This window comes from Salmo salar, chromosome 02 (genome assembly GCF_965601325.2).
Source record: "Salmo salar chromosome 02, fSalSal1, whole genome shotgun sequence".
In the NCBI taxonomy this organism is placed as follows: domain Eukaryota; kingdom Metazoa; phylum Chordata; class Actinopteri; order Salmoniformes; family Salmonidae; genus Salmo; species Salmo salar.
Genome location: NC_138292.1, coordinates 57,927,498 through 57,953,590, shown reverse-complemented (window position 1 = coordinate 57,953,590; position 26,093 = coordinate 57,927,498). Strand labels below are relative to the sequence as shown.

General features: G+C 44.4%; 2 protein-coding genes and 1 long non-coding RNA gene across 3 annotated transcripts in view; 2 read left to right on the top strand and 1 right to left on the bottom strand.

Moving 5' to 3' along the window:
• The first annotated feature begins 1,660 nt into the window (after positions 1-1,660).
• On the top strand, positions 1,661-3,049 carry LOC145861815 (uncharacterized). Its single transcript, XR_014381508.1, has 2 exons — positions 1,661-1,825; positions 2,951-3,049. It is a non-coding gene; the product is annotated as an uncharacterized LOC145861815 (long non-coding RNA).
• Positions 3,050-3,159: 110 nt separating this feature from the next.
• On the top strand, positions 3,160-5,826 carry ptp4a1 (protein tyrosine phosphatase 4A1). Its single transcript, XM_014176129.3, has 5 exons — positions 3,160-3,552; positions 3,771-3,863; positions 3,988-4,118; positions 4,358-4,432; positions 4,731-5,826. Exons 1-5 carry the CDS (start codon positions 3,448-3,450, stop codon positions 4,846-4,848), a joined length of 522 nt encoding a protein of 173 aa, XP_014031604.1. The 5' UTR covers positions 3,160-3,447; the 3' UTR covers positions 4,849-5,826.
• Positions 5,827-6,285: 459 nt separating this feature from the next.
• Positions 6,286-26,093, bottom strand: part of LOC106587572 (uncharacterized) — a 23,443-nt gene continuing 3,635 nt past the window's right edge. Inside the window, exons 7-32 of the mRNA XM_045706566.2 lie at positions 22,024-22,047; positions 21,861-21,914; positions 21,653-21,706; positions 21,344-21,376; positions 21,145-21,201; positions 20,959-21,012; positions 20,812-20,865; positions 20,574-20,627; positions 20,287-20,340; positions 20,124-20,177; positions 19,890-19,943; positions 19,643-19,696; positions 19,487-19,540; positions 19,330-19,374; positions 19,174-19,227; positions 18,973-19,026; positions 18,522-18,575; positions 11,479-11,550; positions 11,356-11,391; positions 11,059-11,103; positions 10,946-10,978; positions 10,400-10,546; positions 9,658-9,712; positions 9,324-9,512; positions 9,036-9,113; positions 6,286-7,780 (exon numbers count right to left, since the gene is read on the bottom strand). Of these exons, the coding sequence (XP_045562522.1) occupies positions 7,575-7,780; positions 9,036-9,113; positions 9,324-9,512; positions 9,658-9,712; positions 10,400-10,546; positions 10,946-10,978; positions 11,059-11,103; positions 11,356-11,391; positions 11,479-11,550; positions 18,522-18,575; positions 18,973-19,026; positions 19,174-19,227; positions 19,330-19,374; positions 19,487-19,540; positions 19,643-19,696; positions 19,890-19,943; positions 20,124-20,177; positions 20,287-20,340; positions 20,574-20,627; positions 20,812-20,865; positions 20,959-21,012; positions 21,145-21,201; positions 21,344-21,376; positions 21,653-21,706; positions 21,861-21,914; positions 22,024-22,047 (1,722 nt within the window). The 3' untranslated portion in view covers positions 6,286-7,574. The remainder of the gene's footprint in view (positions 7,781-9,035; positions 9,114-9,323; positions 9,513-9,657; positions 9,713-10,399; positions 10,547-10,945; positions 10,979-11,058; positions 11,104-11,355; positions 11,392-11,478; positions 11,551-18,521; positions 18,576-18,972; positions 19,027-19,173; positions 19,228-19,329; positions 19,375-19,486; positions 19,541-19,642; positions 19,697-19,889; positions 19,944-20,123; positions 20,178-20,286; positions 20,341-20,573; positions 20,628-20,811; positions 20,866-20,958; positions 21,013-21,144; positions 21,202-21,343; positions 21,377-21,652; positions 21,707-21,860; positions 21,915-22,023; positions 22,048-26,093) is intronic.

Here is a 26,093-nt window from a genome sequence, read left to right as displayed (position 1 = left end):
AAAATATGTTTTTTCAATGTACAGCAAATATGTATTTTCACCTCTCATTAAGAACCTAAATTAAACCAAACCTTAACGTCTGGAAAATACATATTTTACACGTCTTTTCAACATAATTTTGCTTAGATGGGCCTATTTTAAAAATGTTTTAGGTGGTCTCTTCGTAACATATTGTAAGTTTCACAAATTCGTAACATATCATACGAATTGTAATTCGTAACATATCACACTAAATGGATGATGGACATCCACAAATTAATACATACAGTGGGGCAAAAAAGTATTTAGTCAGCCACCAATTGTGCAAGTTCTCCCACTTAAAAAGATGAGAGAGGCCTGTAATTTTCATCATAGGTACACGTCAACTATGACAGACAAAGTGAGAAAAATAATCCAGAAAATCACATTGTAGGATTTTTTATGAATTTATTTGCAAATTATGGTGGAAAATAAGTCAATCAGAATGAGTTTTTCCCCACAAAAGGGCTTTATTACAGACAGAAATACTCCTCAGTTTCATCAGGTGTCACCCGTCCAATGATCATGCTGTTTAATCAGCTTGTCGATATGCCATACCTCTCAGGTGGATGGATTATCTTGGCAAAGAGAAATGCTCACTAACAGGGATGCAAACAAATTTGTGCACAAAATTGGAGAGAAATAAGCTTTTTGTGCATATGGAACATTTCTGGGATCTTTTATTTCAGCTCATGAAACATGGGACCAACAATTTACATGTTGCGTTTATAATTTTGTTTAGTATATGTTTCCCCTTTCATCTGTGTCTGGTGTTAGCTAGTTACTGGCTAGCTAGGTCTTCAGCAAGCATTGAACAAAAGGGGCCAGGGTTGTTCAAAACTCTGACGCAGTTGTCAAGTCAAGACATCCGTCAGTGCTGCTGTGAACCGCATCACATGAGACATGCCAAATGGGATAATAAAAATAGATATCTTTGATGGAATATCAGTGTTGTTTCAATTTCAATGTTGTTGCTTTGTGTATCACCAAATTTGCTTGAGATGATTTTACTTGCTTGACATAGGTCACGTGTGGCTCAGTTGGTAGAGCATGGTGTTTGCAATACCAGGGTTGTGGGTTCAATTCCCATGGGGGACCAGTATGGAAGAAAAAAAAATGTATGAAATGTATGCATTCACTACTGTAAGTCGCTCTGGATAAGATTGTCTGCTAAATGCCTAAAATGTAAAATGTATAGGCATTTCAAAGAGCTGTCAGTCAAGGCGAGCTCATGAATTAAATCCACCCCACTTAGCCTGCCTTTTCAAACTTCCTGGTAGTTAGCCTTGAGATAAAAAGTACTTTTCCTAGGCTGTCATTGAAAATAAGAATTTGTTCTTAACTTGCCTAGTTAAATAAAGGTAAAATAAAAATAAAAATAAATCCCTTAAATCCTTAAATTAAGACCAAAAAGCAACAACAAAAATTGCTTATTTTGACTTTGTGGCTGTGAAAGCTAGTGGAAACCCTAAATGATAAGCACTTTATAGTCAATAATCAGGAATCCTTATTAAGTATTCAAACAGAGATGAATAAAACTGAATAGTTGGCTTCTTTTGCGCAGGATTACAACTTGATCCCTGAGAACAGGACCAGTTTGTAGGCTTTCTAGGGTGGGGTTTCAAGAGAGCTCGAGCTCTGAATAGTGATTGGCCATTTGCCTTGCGTCGTACTAGTCGAGTAGACGCCGATTCCGCACGGAGGAATTGCCTTGACTGTATGGTGCAAAACCATTTAATATATTTACTTGTTTTTAGGGACCGGCTGTATGATTAAGCTACAATCTTCAATGAGTAAGCATATCCCAGTAAGTGTCAATTTTAATTTAGCAATATTTTGTTACATTGTAGCTAACTACTCGTGTTGTAATTCTGTATCAACTGGTCTTCAATTTTTTAAATGTTAAATCTCGGGCCTCTTCGACACATGCTTTGTTGTCTTTGTGAAATTGATACATCTGAGTTTTTCCTATGATTAACGGTATGTCAAAGGTGTATACGAAATTAAATGGGCTTTGCCGTTAGATTGCCATTTTATTCGAGTATAACGAGGTGGTGGGTTGCCTTTGTGGACCGCCTTTGAGATCCATTTTCGACGTAGCTATTACCGTCGTATAAAATGTACGCATTTTTCTTATTAACTTGTCAGCAATATCATTGACAGTTTCTATAATCATTCTTACCTTAATTAACTCTAGTTTACTTAAACGAGGCGCTAAATACCTCACTATTCAACATTTCGTTTCTGTCTCAATGGGCATTTACAAGCGCTCGGCTATGAGGCCTCTATACCGGTGATGGCGCCGTCTGCCCTCACAAAGGACAGTTTATCGAAATCCTCTTTCATCATACTTATGTAAATTTCGGTTTGTTTGGGTTTTGTCGTTGGACTGACGTCTAGGTTTGACGTCATTGTGTTGTCTCTTAATTAAAGGTCCAATTTGGCTCTAATGTTCAGAACAAAACATTATTTTACAGCCGGAGAATATCGGATTAGCTATCCATACTTCAAGCTTCTTAGACAGTATTTGGAGCACCAGCCAGAGAAAAACATATATGCAATGCTTAGGGCTTGTGGCAAAAAAATTGCTTTGCTGAAATTCTAACAAATCTTTCCTTCTGTCAACGAGGCATATAGTAGGCCTAATATGTAGATATTACTGCTTTTTGTATGCAATTATAAAGAAAAATAATATGTAGAGAGTTGAGCTGTGACCTACGCAGTCCTTAGTAAGCTACATCCATCCTTCACACATTGGCAGTCATGTTAGACCCATAAATTTAGACCTATGGTTAAACCAGATCTGGGCTGAACAAGAGCAGCAATTATGTGTTTCCATAACCTTCGCTTTTTAAAATTGTTTTAGCCATTTCCCCCTTGAGTTTAGAGGCCTTGTATCTTACTCCCTCCTCCTCCACCTCGTCTCTTGCAGCAGTTCTGTGGTGTTCTGGGTCACACATTTATGGAGTTTCTGAAGGGCAGTGGGGACTACTGCCAGGCACAGCACGCAGCTGCCTATGCAGACGAGTGAACAGCAGAACCCACCTCCTCTCCGAATACATTGGACCCACAGGAGGAGGATCTGAAACGTTGGCAGGATCAGGACACCTCCTAACCTACCAGCAGAACGAGCCTGGATGGGGTAACTCTACCTGCTGCACACTGCCCTCGTTGGCTTCTGCCTGGTCAGAATCAAGGGGGAACCTGTCTTGTTTTCCCAAAGGAGAAGGGGTTTGATTTTGGTTGTCCACACCCTTTTTTCTGCCAAATCCGACCTCCTTTCGCCCCATAGCCTTCTTTAGCCCACTGGTCACGGTGTATTTTTATTGCGGGAATATAGTTTGACATTTTGTTGATATTCCCTCTCCCTCTAAATAAGTGTTTTCGTTAGATTGTTTTGTGGAAGATCTCGTTTTTCCGTCTGTCACCATGGCACGTATGAACCGACCTGCCCCTGTGGAGATCACCTACAAAAACATGAGGTTCCTCATTACCCACAATCCAACCAATGCCACTTTGAATAAATTCATTGAGGTGAGCCCTCACATCATTAACACAGTGACGATATCAGAAATTAATTTTGTTATAAAACGTAATGAATGTTCTGGATTCTCATTCTCATAGGTAGTCCCTCTCTTCCATAGTATAAAGGGTCTGTTTAGAAAATATAAATGTTTTCCCTGTGTAGTATGTCAAATGTACAATGGCATATGTTGCAGATCATATGAAAATAAAAGTACATTCTTCTACAGGAACTGAAGAAGTATGGAGTGACCACCGTTGTGAGAGTATGTGAGGCCACCTATGATTCCACCTTGGTGGGGAAAGAGGGGATACAGGTTCTGGTAAGCTTCAACATCACTGTTTACATCTCCAATGCAGTACTCATTTACTACTATGTTACTACCGTCTTTGTTTTGGTTTCTGAGAAAGAGGGCAGATGAACTGATTTCCCTCCTCCACCAATAGGATTGGGCATTTGATGATGGTGCTCCTCCCTCGAACCAGATTGTTGATGATTGGTTGAACCTCCTGAAGACGAAGTTTAGGGAGGAGCCTGGTTGCTGCATTGCTGTCCACTGTGTAGCTGGCCTGGGGAGGTAAACTAGTGTTCTTATTTCCCCTCTTAGTATAGAAACATTTATAATCATGTAACAAGCATTTTAAAACATGTAATAAGTATTTATATTCAGAATTGTGTTAGATTGATGATGCTAGTTCTTTGGTAAGAATGCCAAAACACAATTAGCCATAATACACAATATTAAAAAGTCCCATAGTACCCTAACTGCCTTTGTCAATGCCTTTACCAATGTGTTTTTTTGTGTTTTACTCCTAGAGCCCCTGTCATGGTTGCCCTGGCTTTGATTGAATGTGGGATGAAATATGAAGATGCTGTCCAGTTCATCCGGCAGTAAGTCTGATGCAAATACACTTTCATGTAGATCTCTTTATACTGTAGCTGCAGCATCTTAAAATGGAGGCTAAAACGCATTTTTAAAAATAATCGGACTAAGCTGCAATTGAGAAGTTGAAAGTTGAAATTGCGTTATATGTGCCTTAACCCTTAGTACAGTGTAAGTACATTGTAACGGTGGGTTATCTTTCATTCAAAAAGGGAGGCTAGTCTATAAAACCCACTGTTTTGAATTAATATCACTGGCTTGTAATTTAGATGACGTGAGATGACAATGTATTTTCTCTCGTAACAGGAAGCGTCGCGGAGCGTTCAACAGCAAGCAGCTTTTCTACCTGGAGAAGTATCGTCCAAAGATGCGCCTGCGCTTCAAAGACTCCAACGGCCACCGCAACAACTGCTGCATCCAGTAGTAAAGCCAACTAACTCATAGTCCATGCCAACAATGCCCCTATAAAATACATTCATTTCTTTATCTTATCTACCTGGCAGGCTTGTTTTTTTCTTAGTAAATCCATTGTGTTAAAGTATTTCCACCGGAAATTCATTCTTAAATAATTCAAGTTTTCCCTTCTCAATTAAAAAATGTCAAGTGTCAAAAAAGAGGTTAGTTAGTGAACAAGTGACAGTGAGTGAGTGTTCTCTATGTGTGCCCTTGGAATTGGAAAGGAGGACAGCCAGTGAAGTAGTCTTGTGAACATCCAGATGTTGATTTATACAGCCCAAGGTTTTAATTGGCAAGGGTGCTTATTACTTTAAAAAAAATATTTTAAAAAGTACTGTAATGATGATTTAACATGAGTAGTTAGGTATCCCTTTAAATTTTATGATTCAGTTCGATACTGAATAGAAAGATGTATGCCTTCCTCCACATGGTTAAAACTTGAAATGCCTTACAATTAAAATGGAACAAAAAGGCAATCGAGTGGGTTTGTCATCCACTACATTAGAAAAGGTCTTTCTTTTTTTACTTGGAACAAAAGAATGTTGCCTTTGTCTTGTGCAGGACGTCTACACACTTAAGTCCTTTCAGTAACTATTTTTAATATGAAATGCTTAATTGTTGCAATATTTGTTTATTGAAAGTCTGGGACCTTTTTATTTTTTTATTTTCTCTTATCAAATCTTGTTGATTAATTACTGCCATGTCCGAAATGTGATTTGTGTTTTTCGCTTTGAAACTGGACTTCAACGTCTGCGATATTTTGTATGCCTTTTTATTTTGATGTGCGTAACTTAATACTTGGATACTTGATGATTTATGTATTTGAAAATGTGTATTATTAGGTTGGCTATTTATACTATCAATGGATGTGTGTTTTAGTACCGTGAGCAACAAATTGTAACTGTTCACCAACTTGTAAGAGTACATTAAAATGATACACTGAAAACTTGGTTTTGAATGGCATTTAATGCACTTTAATATCAGATTGTACTCCCATTAGTGAAGGCCTTTAATGCCTTACTTGTTTTACATTGGCCTTGTTTGGTTTAATGGATTGTCTCCCAGTGGGCTTGTTCTGCCTGTAGTACCAGCATTGGCACTAACAAAAAGTCAGATCTGTCTATGGGACTGCTGACTGGAACTATGGCAGAAAAAGAGGCAGATTACATACTGTTTCATAGAAGATCACAAGAAACCAATTCAGCTAATGAAAGAAATATGCTAGAATATTTCCAAAAAACATGACTAACTACAAAAATAAGCTGTGAGCAGTCATGGTAGAAGTTTTCCCATGGTAAACAGCTTTAAAATGATAACGTAAGTTTAATTCATTTAGTGACACATAACTTGCCGTAATTAAGGTATACTTAAGTGCCTATGGTTTAAATGAGAAGCGTGGGCTCAATTACAGGAGAGTCATTTATTGATTCAACCCTCCCCTACCTCGTTACATGTCCCTCAAGGCATACTTAACAATAATCTTCTGCATAGTAAAACTACAGTCTAATGTACAAAGACAAATGGCATTTTCAGCAAATGAATCAAATACTTTTATGGAGATATTTTGTTAAATGGCTGTTGGTAACACCCTAGATATGGTGACAGTCAAGCTTGCAAGTGTCCCCTTGTGGCTATATTTGTACCACAGGCCATCCAATGATTTGAGTCTGTAGAACTCTGCATGCCTTAGAAAATGTCTCTATAAGGCCCACTGGAGATGTGTTAAATTAGCCAAAAAACATGTTGCTGGATTTTCATTGTAGTCTTTCATACAAAACATGCAAGACTTTATCAAAATGTGTTTATTTTCTCTTTTGTACAACCTTTGATGTCACCTCCGACTTTTATAATAAATAAGAATGGCATATACAATTTCTACATATGTCTTCAAACAACACTGCCCTCCTAGTTCTCTCATCACAAAAATAGTCATCATGACAAAGAAAATCCTACGTCAGGAAGATGATAAAGCATAGGGGTTGGTGAGTGTATATGCAACAAAGATACTCGCAAACAAATGAAAGTCATTGAACCAACAGTATTCCGGTAATTTGTATGTACAAATACATAAACATACAAAATTCAGTGAATTAAAAATGGTTGGCACATTGTCGCTTAAAGCACAATTAGTCTGGTCTGTTTGGGTTTTAAATTGGTTCATATTTAACAAAAAACAAAGCCTACAGTATCCAATAATATCACAATTAGTTTGCCCAAAAAATGTAATGCTCTTTTTATTTTACAGTACAAAGATGGAAAAAGCTAGAGCTGAGGTAAAAAAAAAACATTGCTAAACTTTGTCAGAGGGATAGGGGTGTTCCAACAGCTAAGGAATACTGAAATGCATTTTAGAGGGGTGTAACAAAACAATAAAACAAAATACAAACAAACAGTCAAAACACATCAAACAGAGTAATGTTTCTTCCACAGGGTTGGGGGTACATTTTCATCTCATTTCAATTTGAATTCATTCAAATCAGGAAGTTAACTGAAATTGCAATTCTATTCAATTTCCTGCTTTTCAATGAGAAACATTTGAATTTCAGTTTACTTCCTGAATTGACTTAATTTAAATTGAATTGACCCCAACCCTGATCTTTCGTGGCGTGTTAGTTAGTTCCTCCATTAGTCTCTTAATAGTTCGGCCCCTGTGGCCCTTCAGTTCAGGGACCCGTCGGGTCTCTGACTCACATCTTATTCCTCATTTGGCCCTTTCATACCGGAATCTTTCGCAGATATCGGTGATGCCACCATAGGAAGGATGCACTGTGACGACTCGCAGTAGCCGTTGAGGCCAGGACGACCAGGAGACCCTGGAACGCCGGGAATACCGGGAACGCCACGTGGCCCTCTCACGCCGTCGCGGCCGTCTGTGCCATAGGCGGCTCTACCGTGATCACCTGTGGATAGAGTGGTCGGTTGAGACTTGTACATAAATGTGGAACTGCTAAATAGCTAGCTAGACATATTATAGCTGAGCATATAGAGACTTTGCGCATATTGGGATTCTCTGCCTCTAACCCTATTACAGGGGCTGAGTCACTGGCTTACTGGTGCTCTTCCATGCCGTCCCTAGGAGGGGTGTGTCACTTGAGTGGGTTGAGTCACTGACGTGGTCTTCCTGTCTGGGTTGGCGCCCCCCCTTGGGTTGTGCCGTGGCGGAGATCTTTGTGGGCTATACTCGGCCTAGTCTCAGGATGGTAAGTTGGTGGTTGAAGATATTCTTCTAGTGGTGTGGGGGCTGTGCTTTGGCAAAGGGGGTGGGGTTATATCCTGCCTGTTTGGCCCTGTCCGGGGGTATCATCGGATGGGGCCACAGTGTCTCCTGACCCCTCCTGTCTCAGCCTCCAGTATTTATGCAGCAGTAGTTTATGTGTCGGGGGGCTAGGGTCAGTCTGTTATATCTGGAGTATTTCTCCTGTCTTATCCGGTGTCCTGTGTGAATTTAAGTATGCTCTCTCTAATTCTCTCTTTCTTTCTTTCTTTCTCTCGGAGGACCTGAGCCCTAGGACCATGCCTCAGGACTACCTGGCATGATGACTCCTTGCTGTCCCCAGTCCACTTGGCCGTGCTGCTGCTCCAGTTTCAACTGTTCTGCCTGCGGCTATGGAACCCTGACCTGTTCACTGGACGTGCTACCTGTCCCAAACCTGCTGTTTTCAACTCTCTAGAGACAGCAGGAACGGTAGAGATACTCTCAATGATCAGCTATGTAAAGCAAACTAACATTTACTCTTGAGGTGCTGACTTGTTGCACCCTCGACAACTATTGTGATTATTATTATTTGACCATGCTGGTCATTTATGAACATTTGAACATCTTGGCCATGTTCTGTTATAATCTCCACCCGGCACAGCCAGAAGAGGACTGGCCACCCCTCATAGCCTGGTTCCTCTCTAGGTTTCTTCCTAGGTTTTGGCCTTTCTAGGGGGTTTTTCCTAGCCACCGTGCTTCTACACCTGCATTGCTTGCTGTTTGGGGTTTTAGGCTGGGTTTCTGTACAGCACTTTGAGATATCAGCTGATTTAAGAAGGGCTATATAAATATATTTGATTTGATTTGATATTGAGTTAACACAGTGGTTATGGCTATATCCTTCATTATTATGGTGTGGGCGTGTAGCCTTACAATACTCTTGTGACTGGTATCTTTACCTGGCAGACCGGGTGCTCCAGGTGCTCCTTTATCCCCTCTCGCTGTGGGTCCTCTGTCTCCTCTGTCGCCCGTGTCACCTACGCAGAACATATACATGATCATCAATTCAAGTGACGTTTAGGGATGCAGGATGGTTGTAGTGAACTTCACTTGTGATGGCACAAACAATCCTAATTATTCAAATGGGGATCATGACACTACTGCTACCAGCCTGCTTGTCATTGTCTTAACGAACTAGACCAGAATATTACATTTAGGATATATTTCCACCATCTTTAGAGACCCACCTTTGGGCCCTTTGCGACCCAGTAGTCCTGGAGGTCCTTTGAGACCTGGCAGTCCTCTGGCCCCGTCCAGTCCTGGGTAGCCGTTCTCTCCGGAGGGGCCTGCAGGACCAGGGGGGCCAGGGGGACCTGGCAGTCCAGAGATGCCTGTCTCAGGCCTCCTCAGGCTGGCTGCTAGCTGGGCTAGCTGCTCTATGGCATAGGAAGGGAAAAGGATAGGGGGGGGGGGGGGGTCAATTCAATGAAACCTATGGACCTGCCTTATCAGATGTGATGGGTTCAGTAATGGTCAATATCAAATGGATAAGAGTTTGATATGAAAATGATCTTGACTTACCTTGCATTACCCTCATGCAAACTTGTGTGATGTGTGTATCGCTTGGTTTTTTACCCTGGGAAAACAGGTGGTTGTTGAGAGAATTGTGGTGTTAACCGGTAACTAATGCTATTCATAGCTAGCTACACAGGCTTTTTTCGTGAAATGTCTTAGCCCAGGGACACACTTAAAGAGATTCTCTGGTACTTTTGCAAACTCTTTAGCCAGTAGTTCTGAATGTAGCGCTCATGAGACAAAAGTGGTCCACGAAAATTGCCTACTATGTCACGTGTGCAGGTAGGTGCAACACGTCATTGATCTCTCTCTCTCGCTCTGCTGTGTGTGCCTCTTGCTAGCTGTCACTCAAATGGTGAGGGGCCGAAGCTCATTGGCTAGAACTCGAATTGCTAGGGGGCTGGCCCACATGGGGGAATATCTAGGGAAAATGGCGCAGCACAGCTTCCAGAAAAACAGTCGCTTTCAAACGAGGGATTTTGTGACTAATTGAGGTCAGACAGTCATTCTCATAGATTATGCATGTATGAACTACACATTGACACATACAGCCCAAAACGGGAGGTTTAAAAAAGACTTAGTAGACGCCAAAGTTCGGGAGCATGTCTTTAACACAGGGCAAAGTCATCATGTAAATTCTGTTGTCTCCTCCAGTCTACTCCATATGAGTGCAGTACTAAGAAACAGCTCTTTTTGACTCCTGCTCTGTTTCAGGCCCTCAGATCTGGTTAATTGTTAAAGGGCCTACCGCTGGCCCCTGTGTCCCTGGCAGTCCTGGCACCCCTCTGTCTCCCTGCATGCCACGTGGTCCTGGTTGGCCCGGCTTGCCCTCTGGGCCTGGTATGCCCCGGCCGCCCTCCGGCCCTTTGTTTCCAGTCTCTCCTGGTCTGCCTGTCTGAAAACAGCGACAGAGCGCGACACAATGGCATTCAGCATTCATTCAAAACAAAAGATAAAATTGGATTACACAGACTGGACCATTGGGAGGATAGACAATGCTGTCTGTCTAGGTCTAGGATCATGTGTTTCAGGCATGTAGTCCTACAGTGTGCAAGGCTTTCTTTTGGCATGGCGCAAAAACACTGTAAAGTGATTCAGTAATGAGAAATGATGATGCTCACGTGTACGTGACCTCTAGCATTAGACAGCTCTATGAAGCTGTGGCATCTAATCATGATGAGTCCTCCATGATTTTGGGACGAACAGGTATCACATTATGTGTACTGGACATAATTGGCCTAGTCCATGTCAACAGAGAGCTGTAGCAGTAAGCGATGCTATAAACTGGACTCACCGATCCTTTCTCTCCTGGCTCCCCTTCGTCACCCTATAGTAAAACAGAATCAGTACTCTTTCACTTTCAAACAAATGTTGGGCACAGCAACGTTTTTTTCTTTATTTACTCACAAAGTCCCCTCTGTCTCCCGCTGTGCCCTCTGAACCTGCTTCTCCCTAAATCAATGAGTAGAAATGTCCTTGTTAGAGAAAACACATGTCTTACAGTATCATTAACACATATCCATCCCAAGTAGGCCTTGGTGGGGCCTTCTGTACTCTTCTGATAGTTCCTAGTGCTTGATGTTACTCATTTGAATTCACTCCATTCATCTTCTTCCATCATTTGATGGCTACATAGAATATGGTCACCTCCCTTATGTAGGAATGTACTATTCAGTCGGTTGAGATGGTATTGATAGAACTTACTTGTTCTCCTTGAGCACCGGTCAAACCAACTGCACCCTGGAGAGATAGGAATAGGAAAATTATATTTTGCTTTTACACATGAATTTCTGCTTCTGCTTTTGTGGTACCTTTTCTATTCCTTACCCTGTCTCCATTCTGTCCAACCAGGCCGGCAGGGCCAGGCAAACCAAGAAGCCCGAGATCCCCTTTACCTCCCTGTAAAAAATAAATAAATATATATACACACACACTTCAAAGACTAACACAGGGGATTGCCTGTGCAACACTCCAACGTCCCCCCTCACCTTCAGCTGACTACATTTGCACCAGAAAATATTTTTTGCTGGGAAAAAACGTATCTAAACGGGTAAGCTGGAAAAGGTATTGGGGGCACACTCCATAAGATGTTTTTGGAAGCGTGGGTATTGATTGTGGCGTACTCTCGGCCGACTGGTTTAAGGAATTCCTGGGAAACAGAGGGTTCTTTCAGGCTTTTTCAGCCTATTTTCCTGGCTCAAAACTCCTCTCTGAAGAAATACCCATGGGCCCATGGACCAGTGTAACAAGACTCCATTCATGCCCCCTCATCGGCAGATTACAGTATTACTGCTGTCTGGAGGCTTATAAAGGGCTGCCACTCTCAATATGAGAGAGCATACGGCTACACTTCCTTGGAGTGGGTTTGCTCTTAGGCACTGGCAGTCAGCTTGGTTGATCTGAATGGTTACTATTGTAACTATGCCCATGTTAAATAGTATATGTATGGTACGATAGCGGATAATAGCGATACACACTGAGTGTACAAAACATTAAGAACACCTTCCTAATATTGAGTTGCACCCCCTGTTTTGCCTTCAGAATAGCCTCAATGAATCTAGGGCATGGACTCGACAAGGTGTCGAAAGCGTTCCACAGGGATGCTGACCCATGTTGACTCCAATGCTTCCCACAGTTGTGTCAAGTTGGCTGGATGTTCTTTGGATGGTGAACCATTGTTGATACACACGGGAAACTGTTGAGCGTGAAAAACTCACACCGGTGCGCCTGGCACTTACTACCATACCCTGGTCAAAGGCACTTAAATCTTTTGTCTTGCCCATTCACCCTCTGAATGTCACACATACACAATCCATGTCTCAAGTGTCTCAAGGCTTAAAAATCCTTCTTTAACCTGTCTCCTCCCCTTCATCTGCACTGATTGAAGTGGATTTAACAAGTGACAATGTTTTGTACACTCAGTGCATTGTTTACACTGATGTTATGTCATATATAAATAGCAAAAGATTGTTGGTATGGATAGGTGCGGCTTGTGTTATTTGCACTCTGCGGTGTCCTAGTTCCAAGAAAGGTAGGGCAGGAAAGGCAGTGTAATGAAAATAACATATGAGGAAAGTAAGCATAAATAATTACATATCCAATTATATCAACATAATTTTAATGGCCACCCGAGTAAATGTTGAGAGACCAGCATCGACTTTGTTCTCGCCACACAGCGCATGATCCAAAAAAGGTCATTTATTTCATACTCTTTGTTTTCTTCTTCCTCCTCTTTCACACCATCTTCATCCTGTTCTTGTCTTCCTCTTCTTTCCCCACCACAGTATCATCATAATCCATCACATTGCAAACCACAAAATCCTGTTCTGTATTCTTGTCACGATTCCCACCGACGGTGGCGCCCCCTCCTGCTCGGGTGGCACTCGGCGGTCGTCGTCATCGGCATATTAGCTGCCACTGATTCCCTTTTTTGTTTTCCCCCCTTTTGTGATTATTTGCACCTGTTCGTAGTGGGGGTGATTAGCGGGGCTATAATTATTAGCTGGTCCGCCTTCTCATTGTGCGGGATTGTCATTCCTGTTTGTGTGCTTGTGTTTACGCTTGTGCGTTAGTTTTGCGCCGCATGTGTTTTCCCCTGTGTTTGGGGCACTTTGTTTTGTGTGTGCGCTATTCGCTGTTTGGGGTGGCTTGTGTGTGTTCGCCTCTTGACCCATTAAAAAGCCACTACCCTGTGCTCGCTGCTTCCTGCGTTTTGATTCCTCACCCACGACGCCCGAGCCTTACAGAATCCCGCACCTCAATACTATGGAGTCAGCAGGAGCAGCAGCCATCCCCCTTCCCTCGATGGAGGAACGCATGCTCCACCATACTACTGTCCTCCACCGAATCGGATCCGCGATGGATCAGATGATGGAGAGGATGGACCGATGGGAGAGGAGTGGTCTCCTCTCTCCACCTCCGGCTCCTCCGACGCAGCCACCTCCGCCTCCCACTGCGTCTGGCTCTGGCGTGCTTCGTCTGGCGCTCCCGAGGGAGTATGATGAAGCGGCGGCTGGGTGCCAGGGATTTCTGCTCCAGCTCGAGCTGTACCTGGCCACCGTCAGACCTGCTCCCTCGGGAGAGGAGAGCGTGAGTGCCCTCGTTTCCTGCCTGACGGGCCGAGCTCTGGAGTGGGCCAATGCTGTCTGGAATGGTCCAGACTCGGCGAGGGACCACTACCCAGAGTTCACCCGCCGCTTTCGGGCCGTGTTCGACCACCCTCCGGAAGGAATAGCGGCGGGTGAGCGGCTGTTCCACCTCAGGCAGGAGACGAGGAGTGCGCAGGACTTCGCGCTGGAGTTCAGGACCTTGGCTGCTGGGGCGGGGTGGAACGACAGGGCCCTTATAGACCATTACCGGTGTAGTCTCCGGGCGGATGTCCGCAGGGAGCTAGCCTGTCAGGATACCGCTCTGTCCCTTGATGAGCTCATCGATATGTCCATCCGTCTGGACAATCTGCTGGCTTCCCGCGGGCTTTCGGAAAGGGTCCTGTCCGTTCCACCTCCGTGCACCCCCGCACACTCCTATGGATGTGGGGGGGGGGCTGTGCCAAGGGGCACCGGAGGAGGTGGCTCCTCCTGCACCAGCTGTGGTCGGAGAGGACACACGGCCGACCGGTGCTGGAGGAGTCAGTCTGGGAGTCGAGAGGGCAGGCAGAACACTTCTCGGTCACCCCAGGTGAGTCAGCACCAAATTCAGCCAGAACCCCCTATTGGTCACGTGTTGTTACTAATTTTGTTTTCTGATTTTTTCCCCTTCTTCCCAGCATAGGGCGCTAGTCGATTCAGGCGCAGCTGGGAACTTTATGGATCGTGGACTTGCCATTAAGCTGGGCGTTCCGCAAGTGCCGATAGATTCCCCCTTCCCCGTGCACTCCCTAGATAGCCGACCATTAGGGTCAGGGCTAGTCAGGGAGTCTACGGTTCCACTGGACATGGTATCGCAGGGGAATCATAAGGAATGGATTAGTTTTTTTCTTATTGATTCGCCTGCGTTTCCGGTGGTGCTGGGGGTCCCCTGGCTGGCTGATCACAATCCCCGGATTTCGTGGAAACAGGGGGTTCTCCAGGGGTGGCCAGAGGAGTGTTCAGGGAGGTGTCTAGGAGTTTCCATAGGTGCCATGTCAGTGGAGAGTCCAGACCAGGTGTCCACCGTGCGCATTCCCCCTGAATACGCCGATTTGGCGATCGCTTTCTGTAAAAAGAGGGCGACCAAATTACCACCTCATCGACAGGGGGATTGTGCAATAGATCTCCAGGTTAACGCTGCACTTCCCGAGAGTCACGTGTACCCCTTGTCACAGGAGGAGACGGTGGCTATGGAGACATATGTCACGGAATCTCTAGGACAGGGGTACATTCGGCCCTCCATCTCACCCGCCTCCTCGAGTTTCTTTTTTGTGAAGAAAAAGGAGGGAGGTCTGCGTACGTGCATTGATTACAGAGGTCTAAATGCTATCACGGTGGGGTTTAGTTACCCGCTACCTCTCATCACTACAGCGGTGGAATCATTTCACGGAGCAAAATTCTTCACAAAACTGGATCTCAGTGCGTATTAACTTGGTGCGTATTAAGGATGGAGACGAGTGGAAAACCGCATTTAGTACCACATCGGGCCATTATGAGTACCTCGTCATGTCGTATGGGTTGAAGAATGCTCCAGCCGTCTTTCAATCCTTTGTAGACGAGATTCTCAGGGACCTGCACGGGCAGGGCGTGATTGTCTATATCGATGATATTCTGATATATTCCGCCACCCGCTCCGCGCATGTGTCCCTGGTACGCAGGGTGCTTGGGAGACTGCTGGAGCATCACCTATACGTTAAGGCTGAGAAATGTGTGTTTTCCAAATGAGCCGTTTCCTTCCTGGGTTATTGCATTTCCACCATGGGGGTGGTGATGGAGTGTGACCACGTTAAGGCTGTGCGTAATTGGCCGACTCCAACCACGGTGAAGGAAGTGCAGCGGTTCTTAGGCTTTTCCAATTACTACCGGAGGTTTATCCGGGGTTTTGGCCAGGTAGCGGCTCCCATTACCTCACTGCTGAAGGGGGGGCCGGTGCGTTTGCGGTGGTCGACGGAGGCGGACGGAGCCTTCAAGAAGTTGAAGGTGCTGTTCACTGAAGCACCCGTGTTGGCGCACCCGGACCCGTCTCTAGCATTCATAGTGGAGGTGGACGCATCCAAGGCTGGGGTGGGTGCCGTGCTATCACATCGCTCGGGTACGCCATTGAAACTCCGCCCCTGCGCTTTCATTTCGAAAAAGCTCAGTTCGATGGAGCGGAACTATGATGTGGGGGACAGGGAGTTGCTAGCAGTGGTAAAAGCCTTGAGGGTGTGGCGACACTTGCTTGAGGGGGCTAAGCACCCCTTTTTCATCTGGACCGACCATCGAAATCTGGAGTACATCCGGGCAGCTAGGAGACTGAATCCGTGTCAGGCAAGGTGGGCCATGTTCTTCGCCCGGTTTAGGTTTACGATCTCCTATAGACCAGGCTCCCTGAACACGAGGGCCGACGCGCTGTCATGTCTTTATGACACGGAGGACCGGCCCATCGATCCAACTCCCATCATTCCAGCGTCTAGGCTGGTGGCACCGGTGGTATGGGAGGTGGACGCGAACATCGAGCGGGCATTAGTATTGGAACCTGTGCCTTCACAGTGTCCCGTGGGTCGCATGTACGTGCCGCTCGGTGTTCGTGATCAATTGATTCGGTGGGCGCACACGCTACCCACTTCGGGTCATCCTGGTGTGGCGAGGACAGTGCGGAGTCTCAGGGGGAAGTACTGGTGGCCCACCGTGGCTAAGGACGTGAGGTTCTATGTCTCTTCCTGTTCGGTGTGCGCCCAGAGTAAGGCTCCTAGGCATCTCCCGAGAGGGAAGTTACAGCCCCTCCCCGTTCTGCAACGGCCATGGTCGCACCTGTCTGAAGACTTCTTGACAGATCTTCCCCCGTCTCAGGGGAACACTACGATTCTGGTGGTTGTGGATCGGTTTTCAAGTCCTGCCGTCTCCTCCCGTTGCCCGGTCTCCCTACGGCCTTGCAGACTGCGAAGGCCCTATTTACCCACGTCTTCCAGCACTACGGAGTGCCGGAGGACATTGTCTCTGATCGAGGTTCCCAGTTCACATCCAGGGTCTGGAAAGCATTTATGGAGCGGCTGGGGGTCTCGGTCAGTTTGACCTCCGGTTATCACCCCGAGAGTAATGGGCAGGCGGAGAGGGTGAACCAGGAGGTGGGCAGGTTTCTGAGGTCGTATTGCCAGGACTGGCCAGGGGAGTGGGCGAGGTACATTCCTTGGGCGGAGTTAGTCCAGAACTCACTTCGTCACTCCTCTACTAACATGTCACCCTTTCAGTGTGTTTTGGGTTACCAGCCGGTCCTGGCACCATGGCAGCAGAGCCAGACCGAGGCTCCTGCGGTGGAGGACTGGGTACAGTGCTCCAAGGAGACCTGGAGAGCCGTCCAGGAATCCCTGAAGGAGGCCAGTGGACGGCAGAAGAGGACTGCTGACCGCCACCGCAGTGAGGCACCCGTGTTCGTACTGGGGGACAGGGTCTGGGTCTCGACCCGAAACCTGCCCCTCCGCGTGCCCTGCCGGAAGCTGGGGCCGCAGTGTGTGGGGCCCTTTAAAGTCCTGAGGAGGATAAACGAGGTGTGTTATCAGTTACAACTCCCTTCCTATTACCGCATTAACCCCTCGTTTCATGTGTCTCTCCTCAGGCCGGTGGTAGCTGGTCCCCTGCAGGAAGATGAGGTGCCGGAGGTCCCTCCGCCCCCTCTGGACATCGGGGGGGTCCCCGGCGTACAGCATACGGGCCATTCTGGACTCGAGACGCCGAGTGAGGGGCCTGCAGTACCTCGTAGACTGGGAGGGGTACGGTCCGGAGGAGAGGTGCTGGGTGTCGGCGGAGGACGTCTTGGACCCATCCATGTTGAGGGATTTCCCTCGCCTCCGTCCGGATCGCCCTGCGCCTCGCCCTCCGGGTCGTCCTCGAGGCCGGTGTCGGCGCTCTGCAGGAGCCGCGCGTCAGGAGGGGGGTACTGTCACGATTCCCACGGACAGTGGCGCCCCCTCCTGCTCGGGTGGCGCTCGGCGGTCGTCGTCACCGGCATATTAGCTGCCACTGATTCCCTTTTTTGTTTTCCCCCCTTCTGTGATTATTTGCACCTGTTCGTAGTGGGGGTGATTAGCGGGGCTATAATTATTAGCTGGTCCGCCTTCTCATTGTGCGGGATTGTCATTCCTGTTTGTGTGCTTGTGTTTACGCTTGTGCGTTAGTTTTGCACCGCATGTGTTTTCCCCTGTGTTTGGGGCACTTTGTTTTGTGTGCGCGCTATTCGCTGTTTGGGGTGGCTTGTGTGTGTTCGCCTCTTGACCCATTAAAAAGCCACTACCCTGTGCTCGCTGCTTCCTGCGTTTTGATTCCTCACCCACGACGCCCGAGCCTTACAATTCTGAATTGAACTGGCTTAACTCTGATATTTCCTTGTTTACATCTTACCTTACCAATCCTTGCATTTTCTCACAACAAAGTTTGATGACTGGAGCACCACAGGGATCTGTGCTTGGTCACTTGGTCATCACTTCCCATGGCTTTTCCCATCATTCTTGTGCCGAAGATGCTCAACTCCCTCTATTCTTCCACCTGTTTACTACCCAGGTAACAGATTTCCCCAGCATCTTAGCCTTAGACTAGACCAAGTTCATTGGTCAGTTTGATAATCATGATTCATACCGTGGTAATTGTATGGAAGTTTGCGACAAATTGTCAAATGCTTTATTCATTGTGGTTCATGATACATATAATGGGCTTGTTTTGGGGCTATGAGTATGTCAGTTATATTGGTCTGTTGGGCTGTTGACTTACCCTGGGTCCAGGTGCCCCTGCAGGTCCGTCTGGGCCACGCACTCCTCTTTCACCCTACAGTGAAATAAGAGAAGAATAGTAGGGAGTTATAGAGAAGAAATTGTGGCGCAATCACAGATTTCTTATAGTCTAGTGGTCCAAGACCTTCCCAAATGAATCACATGAAGTTCTGAGCTTGTTGAACAATGCTTATAGTACAATAGAGCAAAGGTTGTGCGTGGCAATAGAGTTCAAATGCTTTGTGCTGATCTTGTTTATTCTATTGTTCAGTTATTTAGCTCACACCTTTATCCCTAATTCCCTAACCCTAAAAGGGTTGCTAAATCACACAGTTCCAAATTATTTATTCAAACTGCTGAAGTTCATACGAGACCTTGAAAAGAGTAATCCAACTTGATAGTGTTTTATGGCTTTCTCACAGTGAATCACATATACTTTAAAACATACTCACTGGTCCACCTCTTGCTCCGACAGGTCCCACCTCTCCCTGCTCGCCACGTTCCCCCTGTAAACAAAACAAGTCACCATGAGATCTCTCATGCTACTGGTTCAAGTATGAAAGGGATTTATGTATACTGTGTCAAAGTATTTTGTTTCATCACTGTCAATTCATGTGATTTAATGTTCATCATTAGACTTTCTCTTGACTTACTGATTTCCCAGGAGACCCCATTAGTCCTACAGAACCGGGGGGGCCAGAGTTACCCTAGTAACAAAGAGAGGAAAACATAAGATTCCCTACAATAGAGATTCGTATAATGTATGGTCAATAACTGTTTTTATTCATACATTGAAAATATTCCCCTACCATCTCGCCACTTTGTCCTTTTGGACCATAAGCGCCTGGCAAACCCTATGGCGAGAATCACATCAAAACAAATGAACAACCAAACAAACCCGAACAAATACAAATGTAGAATGGATATGATGAATCAGAGATGCTAGGGGTCAGAGGTCACACTTACAGGTAGTCCTTGGAGCCCAGCATCACCTGGACTGCCAACTTTCCCAGTAATACCCTTAAAATTATAGAAAAATAACAACAGCATGTCAATCTTACTTATTTCCTGTATGTACATCCTCATTTAGCCTATGTCTTTGAACAGCAGTTTGAGCTGTACCTTAGACGCTGGCAATCCGGGAATTCCTTCACGTCCATCGGGCCCAGCTAGACCCTGTCCATGGGAGAAAGAACAGGGAAGTTGAGCGTTAAAAAAGAAGATTCGCTTCATGGCATGTGTATTGAGTCAGCTGTATGGAGTCCATGAACATAAGCTCATGCTGTGTGTAACGTCATAGATGTCATAGATGAGATGTTAGTCGATAATAAATCTGATTTGGTAAGGCTGTGGTGTGTACAATACTTACAGGCTCCCCTTTTCCCCCTGGAAGGCCCCTTATTCCTTGTGGCCCTCGGGCCCCCTGCAAAACAACACACAGTGAGTAAAAGGCACCTGTATGAATTGGCGGCAGGTTTTTGCTTTTGAAAGTGAATGACCATGTGTTCTGTTGTTCTGCAGTGATAATATAACAGTAATAATAATAATGATGATATAACAGTGATAATATATTTGTATGATGGTGTGATGTTTTAGTACTTACTTGACCACCGTTTGGTCCAGTCTCGCCCACTAATCCTCTTTGGCCCACGTCACCCTAAAAAAGAAAAACACATTTCTTAAACCAAAATAGTAGAAAATAAGTTGAGATGTTACTGTAATGTGAGTGGTGGGCAAAGAGGTGGCAGGTGAAGACAGGCACTTACTGAGCCACCCTGAATTCCCTGGGGACCGAGACCTCCAAACGCTCCACGTGGTCCCTGTTATCAAACACATTTCAGATGTCAAATATATATATTTTTTAATGCATTTACTAGTGTGCTCAAACATAAGTTGTGGGATGTTGAGGTTTGGCAGTGCTGAAACAGGCCAAGCTGAAGTCATTTTTACAGCAATATTGCACCCACTGAGGATGGCAGTAATATACAGTACATAGCTCATCTTGGGCATTCATCCTATGATGTCAAGCAATGTGTGACCTCATGACCCTTACCCTGTCACCTTTGAGGCCCATCATGCCTGTTATTCCCCTGGGTCCCCCTTGGCCCTAAAATCACTCAGCAGAGAGAGAATAGTGTGAGAGAGAGATATAGAGATAGAGAGAGAGAGAGAGAGAGAGAGAGAGAGAGGAAGAAGCCATTTTCAATTAAAAAAAGACGTCTCATAGCCACATTGTGAATGGCACATTCATATTGATACAGATTTGTGAGAGAAATATTCAAATATTTTACTGGTAGTCCTTGAGCTCCCATCTCGCCCTCTCCTCCCTGGTCTCCTTCTTCTCCCTGTAGAAAACAACAAACAAATATCACAATCATTATTATTGACCTTATTGTATTTGTTGATATTCTATCTGGATAAAAAGGGGGAGAGGTTACCTTGTGTCCTTGCTTTCCAGGCTCACCAGACTCTCCTTTTACCCCTTTGTGGCCCTAAAGAGAAACCATATAATGTTACAGCTAAGTGCAAGCTAGTTTCACTGACAAGATACAGCATCGACCTCTATAGTATATTAGTATCAACGACCAACTGTAGTATAGTATAAGTATTTGTTATATAGTCACCTTCATGCCTGGGAGGCCAGAATATCCGTTAAGACCAGAAGGACAGGCATTGGGACACTGAAAAACACAAGTAAAGCCTATTTGAGGTCATCTAAGTGCCCTGCCACAGGGGAGCTCCGCTGAAAAGTTCCCCATCATCAGCATCAGGGTACACATGCATAGCTGTGGTGCCCTTAAAGGAAACTTGTGAACGCCTTACCAGGTCTTCCCCCTTATACATGCCAGGAAGACCCTGGGGAGAAAAAGAGAAAAACACAATTTTAATGACATTTCTGTCTTTGAAGTTATTGTCGGCGAAACTGCGGCTGGTTGTCATACAGGCTGGTTGTTGCAGTGCTCTTAAAAATGTACAGGATGCTGTAAATTGGCTGTCTCCCCTTTGATACATTTCATGGCACACAGAACTATGCAGCTATTACATCACATGGGACTCACGTGGGTTTTCAACTGTACTAAGGATGACAACACTAATATGGAACTAAATGATCATGAAAAGAAATATATTTACCCTGGGCCCTGCAGGTCCAGGAAGCCCCACTGGCCCCCTCCTTCCCAGTGATCCCTATAAATAATAATAATACGTTTACAAGTAAATGAATGCAATAATTTAACAAGTTAGAAGTATTGACTGCAATATAATAAGATATTGAAAAAGTTGGAAGTCCTGTGTCTCTAGCCATCATTTTCTAAATGTTAAAAAAGCAGTCAGTACTCACTGGGGTTCCGACTTTGCCAAGCTCGCCCACCAACCCTTGTGGACCAGCTGCTCCCTGTCAGCAAAACAAAATGGACATGACACAGTACTAATGTACTGTATTCTGTTGTATTTAAATACATTCTTCCTTATTCAGGTGTGGGACCAATAGTAAAAGTACTCACATCAGACCCATCAGGTCCCTCGCCCTGTGGGAGACAAGAGAGAATTCATGGAGAGGCTTGAAGGTGTAAAATTGAGGTAAAGTTGCATTTCTCTATATCAACAAGTTAATCAATGCAGTAACAAGGGTACAGTAATAAAAGGCACAATTTTAAACAATGCCATTTCAATAAATCAGTCCTTATAGGATGTCATACCCTTATAATTGTCATATCCTAGGTCGGCGTATTCATTTCATATATGATTTCAGATCAACTAATGGGTGTGTGTCACGACTTCCGCCGAAGTCGGTTCCTCTCCTTGTTCAGGCGGCGCTCCGCGGTCGACATCGCCGGTCTTCTAGCCATCACCGATCCACTTTTAATGTTCCATTGGTTTTGTCTTTGTTTCCCACACACCTGGTTTTCATTTCCCAATTACTGGTCATGTATTTAACCCTCTGTTTCCCACATGTCTTTGTGTGTGATTGTTTATTGTTCAGGTCGGTACGTTTCCGGCTGGTTTTTTCCGGGTGCTCTTTTCACCCATGCTTTGTGGCAACCGTTATTGTTCGCACATTGGTGTGTTTACTGTGTGCTATTTCTTAAGTAAAGTGCGTTGTCCACTCGTCTCTGCTCTCCTGCGCCTGACTTCATGCACCAGCTACACCCACCGCCTGACAGTGTGTGTGTGTGTACAATTCTTATAAAGGTGTTATGCTGAGTTCAGAACATCTCAGAATTTTGCAAATACCAGCATACAACTGTTCATCCCCGTGCTCCGAGGTTTTCACTTGCATCTCTCTGGTGTCATTTGTCAACAAACAAGACAGCAAGCATTGCGACATCTTCAGCAGTTGTTGTTTATGGTAAGAAAAGAATACACATTGTTGATAGAAAATGTATTCTGTTCATTTTCCTTTTGATTTAGAAAGTGAAAGCAGCTCAAGATATACTTTTTATGGGCAAAAATTTGCTAAACAATCAAAAGCCTTCTAATGATCTCTATGTTTGATAATATTTCCCAAAACGTGAATGCACCCAACTGTATTTATAAATCCACAACTGGTAATTACCACCTTCCCACTTGCTTATGAACACAGCATTAGACAATTTTATGGGTGTGTCCTATCGTTATATGGTCCTTGAGAGGGAGTAGCCTATTCCAGACGTCCAGTCATTTCAGTGGATGGGTAAAACAAGTCCTTGGAGGGGATAGTCCCATCCTTATGCTAGTATAATAATCCACGGAAGCAAGTGAGGTCGATCCCTTCCAGATTATGTTTGGTCATTTCTGCAAGATTACCATAGAAGCTACAGTTGAAGTCGAAAGTTTACATACACTTAGGTTGGAGTCATTAAAACTTGTTTTTCAACCACTCCACAAATTTTAACAAACTATAGTTTAGCAAGTCAGGTAGTACATCTACTTTGTGCATGACATAAATCATTTTTCCAACAGTTGTTTACAGACAGATTATTTCACTTATAATTCACTGTATCACAATTCCAGTGGGTCAGAAGTTTACATACACTAAGTTGACTGTGACTCTATAAGAGGTTAAACAGCTTGGAAAATTCCAGAAAATGAGGTCATGGCTTTAGAAACTTCTGATAGGCTAATTGACATATTTTGAGTCAATTGGAGGTGTACCTGTGGATGTATTTCAAGGCCTACCTTCAAACTCAGTGCCTCCTTGCTTGACATCATGGGAAAATCAAAAGAAATCAGCCAAGACCTCAGAAAAAAAATTGTAGACCTATAACAAGTCCTATATCGACATAACCTGAAAGGCCACTCTGCAAGGAAGAAGCCACTGCTCCAAAACTGCCATAAAAAAGCCAGACTACGGTTTGCAACTGCACATGGGGACAAAGATCACACTTTTTGGAGAAATGTCCTCTGGTCTGATGAAACAAAAATAGAACTGTTTGGCCATAATGACCATTGTTATGTTTGGAGGAAAAAGGGGGACACTTGCAAGCCGAAGAACACCATCCCAACCGTGAAGCACGGGGGTGGCAGCATCATGTTGTGGGGGTGCTTTACTGCAGGAGGGACTGGTGCACTTCACAAAATAGATGGCATCATGACGAAGAAAAATTATGTGGATATATTGAAGCAACATCTCAAGACATCAGTCAGGAAGTTAAAGCTTGGTCGCAAATGGGTCTTCCAAATGGACAATGACCCCAAGCATACTTCCAAAGTTGTGGCAAAATGGCTTAACCTCTCTAGGGGGTGTGGGCACCTGGCCAACATCCAGTGACATTGCAGAGCGCCAAATTCAAAAACAGAAATACTCATTATAAAAATTCATGAAACATACAAGTGTTATACATCGGTTTAAAGATTAACTTCTTGTTCATCCAACCACGGTGTCAGATTACAAAAAGACTTTACGGCGAAAGCAAACCATGCGATTATCTGAGAACAGCGCCCAGGCAGACAAATCATTAAAAACAGCAACCAGCCAAGTAGACGAGTAACAAAAGTCAGAAATAGCGATTAAAATTAATCACTTACCTTTGATGATCTTCATATGGTTACACTCACAAAACTCCCAGTTACCCAATAAATGTTCGTTTTGTTCGATCAAGGCCCTCTTTATATCCAAAAACCTCCGTTTTGTTAGTGCGTTTTGTTCAGTAAAACACTGTCTCAAACAACATCCGGTGAAATTGCAGAGCGTGAAACTCAACAAAACAGAAATTCTCATAATAAACATACATAAAAGATACAAATGTTATACACCAGCTTAAAGATAAACTTCTTGTTAATCCAACCACTGTGTCAGATTTCAAAACGGCTTTACGGCGAAAGCAAACCATGCGATTATCTGAGAACATCGCCCAGCAGACAAATCATTAAAAACAGTAACCAGCCAAGTAGACGAGTAGCAAGTCCGAAATAGCGATAAAATTAATCACTTACCTTTGATGATCTTCATATGGTTGCACTCCGAAGACTCCATGTTACACAATAAATGTTTGTTTTATTCGATAAAGTCCCTCTTTATATTCAAAAACCTCAGTTTTGTTGGTGCGTTTTGTTCAGTAATACATTGGAACAAAGCGCGGTCACAACAGACAGACGGAAAATCCAAAAAGTACCATAAAGGTTCGTAGAAACATGTCAAACGATATTTATAATCAATCCTCAGGTTGTTTTTGTCATAAATAATCAATCATATTTCAACCGGACAATAACGTTGTCAATAGAAAAGAAAAACAAGAACGGCACGCGCCCGATCATGCGCTGAACTCAGGTCTGGAAATTTCCACTCTCCACTCATTGAAAGTGCTGTTTCTCCCTCATTTTTCAGAGTAAAAGCCTGAAACAATGCCTAAAGACTGGCCACATGTTGTGGAAGCCAGAGATCGTGAACTGCGTCATAAGTCTTCGTATGGTGGATAGGCTTTCAATGGAAAAGAGACATTTCAAAATAATAGCACTTCCTGGATGGATTTTCCTCAGGTTTTCGCCTGCCATATCAGTTCTGTTATACTCACTGACATTATTTTAACAATTTTGGAAACTTTAGAGTGTTTTCTATCCAAATCTGCAAATTCTATGCATATCCTAGCTTCTGGACCTGAGTAGCAGGCAGTTTACTTTGGGCACGCTTTTCATCCAAAATTCCGAATGCTGCCCCCTACCCTAGTGAGGTTGACAACAAAGTCAAGATATTGGAGTGGCCATCACAAAGCTCTGACCTCAATCCCATAGAAAATTTGTGGGCAGAACTGAAAAATCGTGTGCGAGCAAGGAGGCCTAGAAACCTGACTCAGTTACACCAGCTCTGTCAAGAGGAATGTGCCAAAATGCACCCAACTTATTGTGGGAAGCTTGTGGAAGGCTACCTGAAACGTTTGACCCAAGTTAAACAATTTAAAGGCAATGCTACCAAATACTAATTGAGTGTATGTAAACTTCTGACCCACTGGGAATGTGATGAAAGAAATAAGAGATGAAATAAATAATTATCTCTACTATTATTCTGACATTTCACATTCTTAAAATAAAGTGAAATGTCAGAATTTTTACTAGGATTAAATGTCAGGAATTGTGAAAAACTGAGTTTAAATGTATT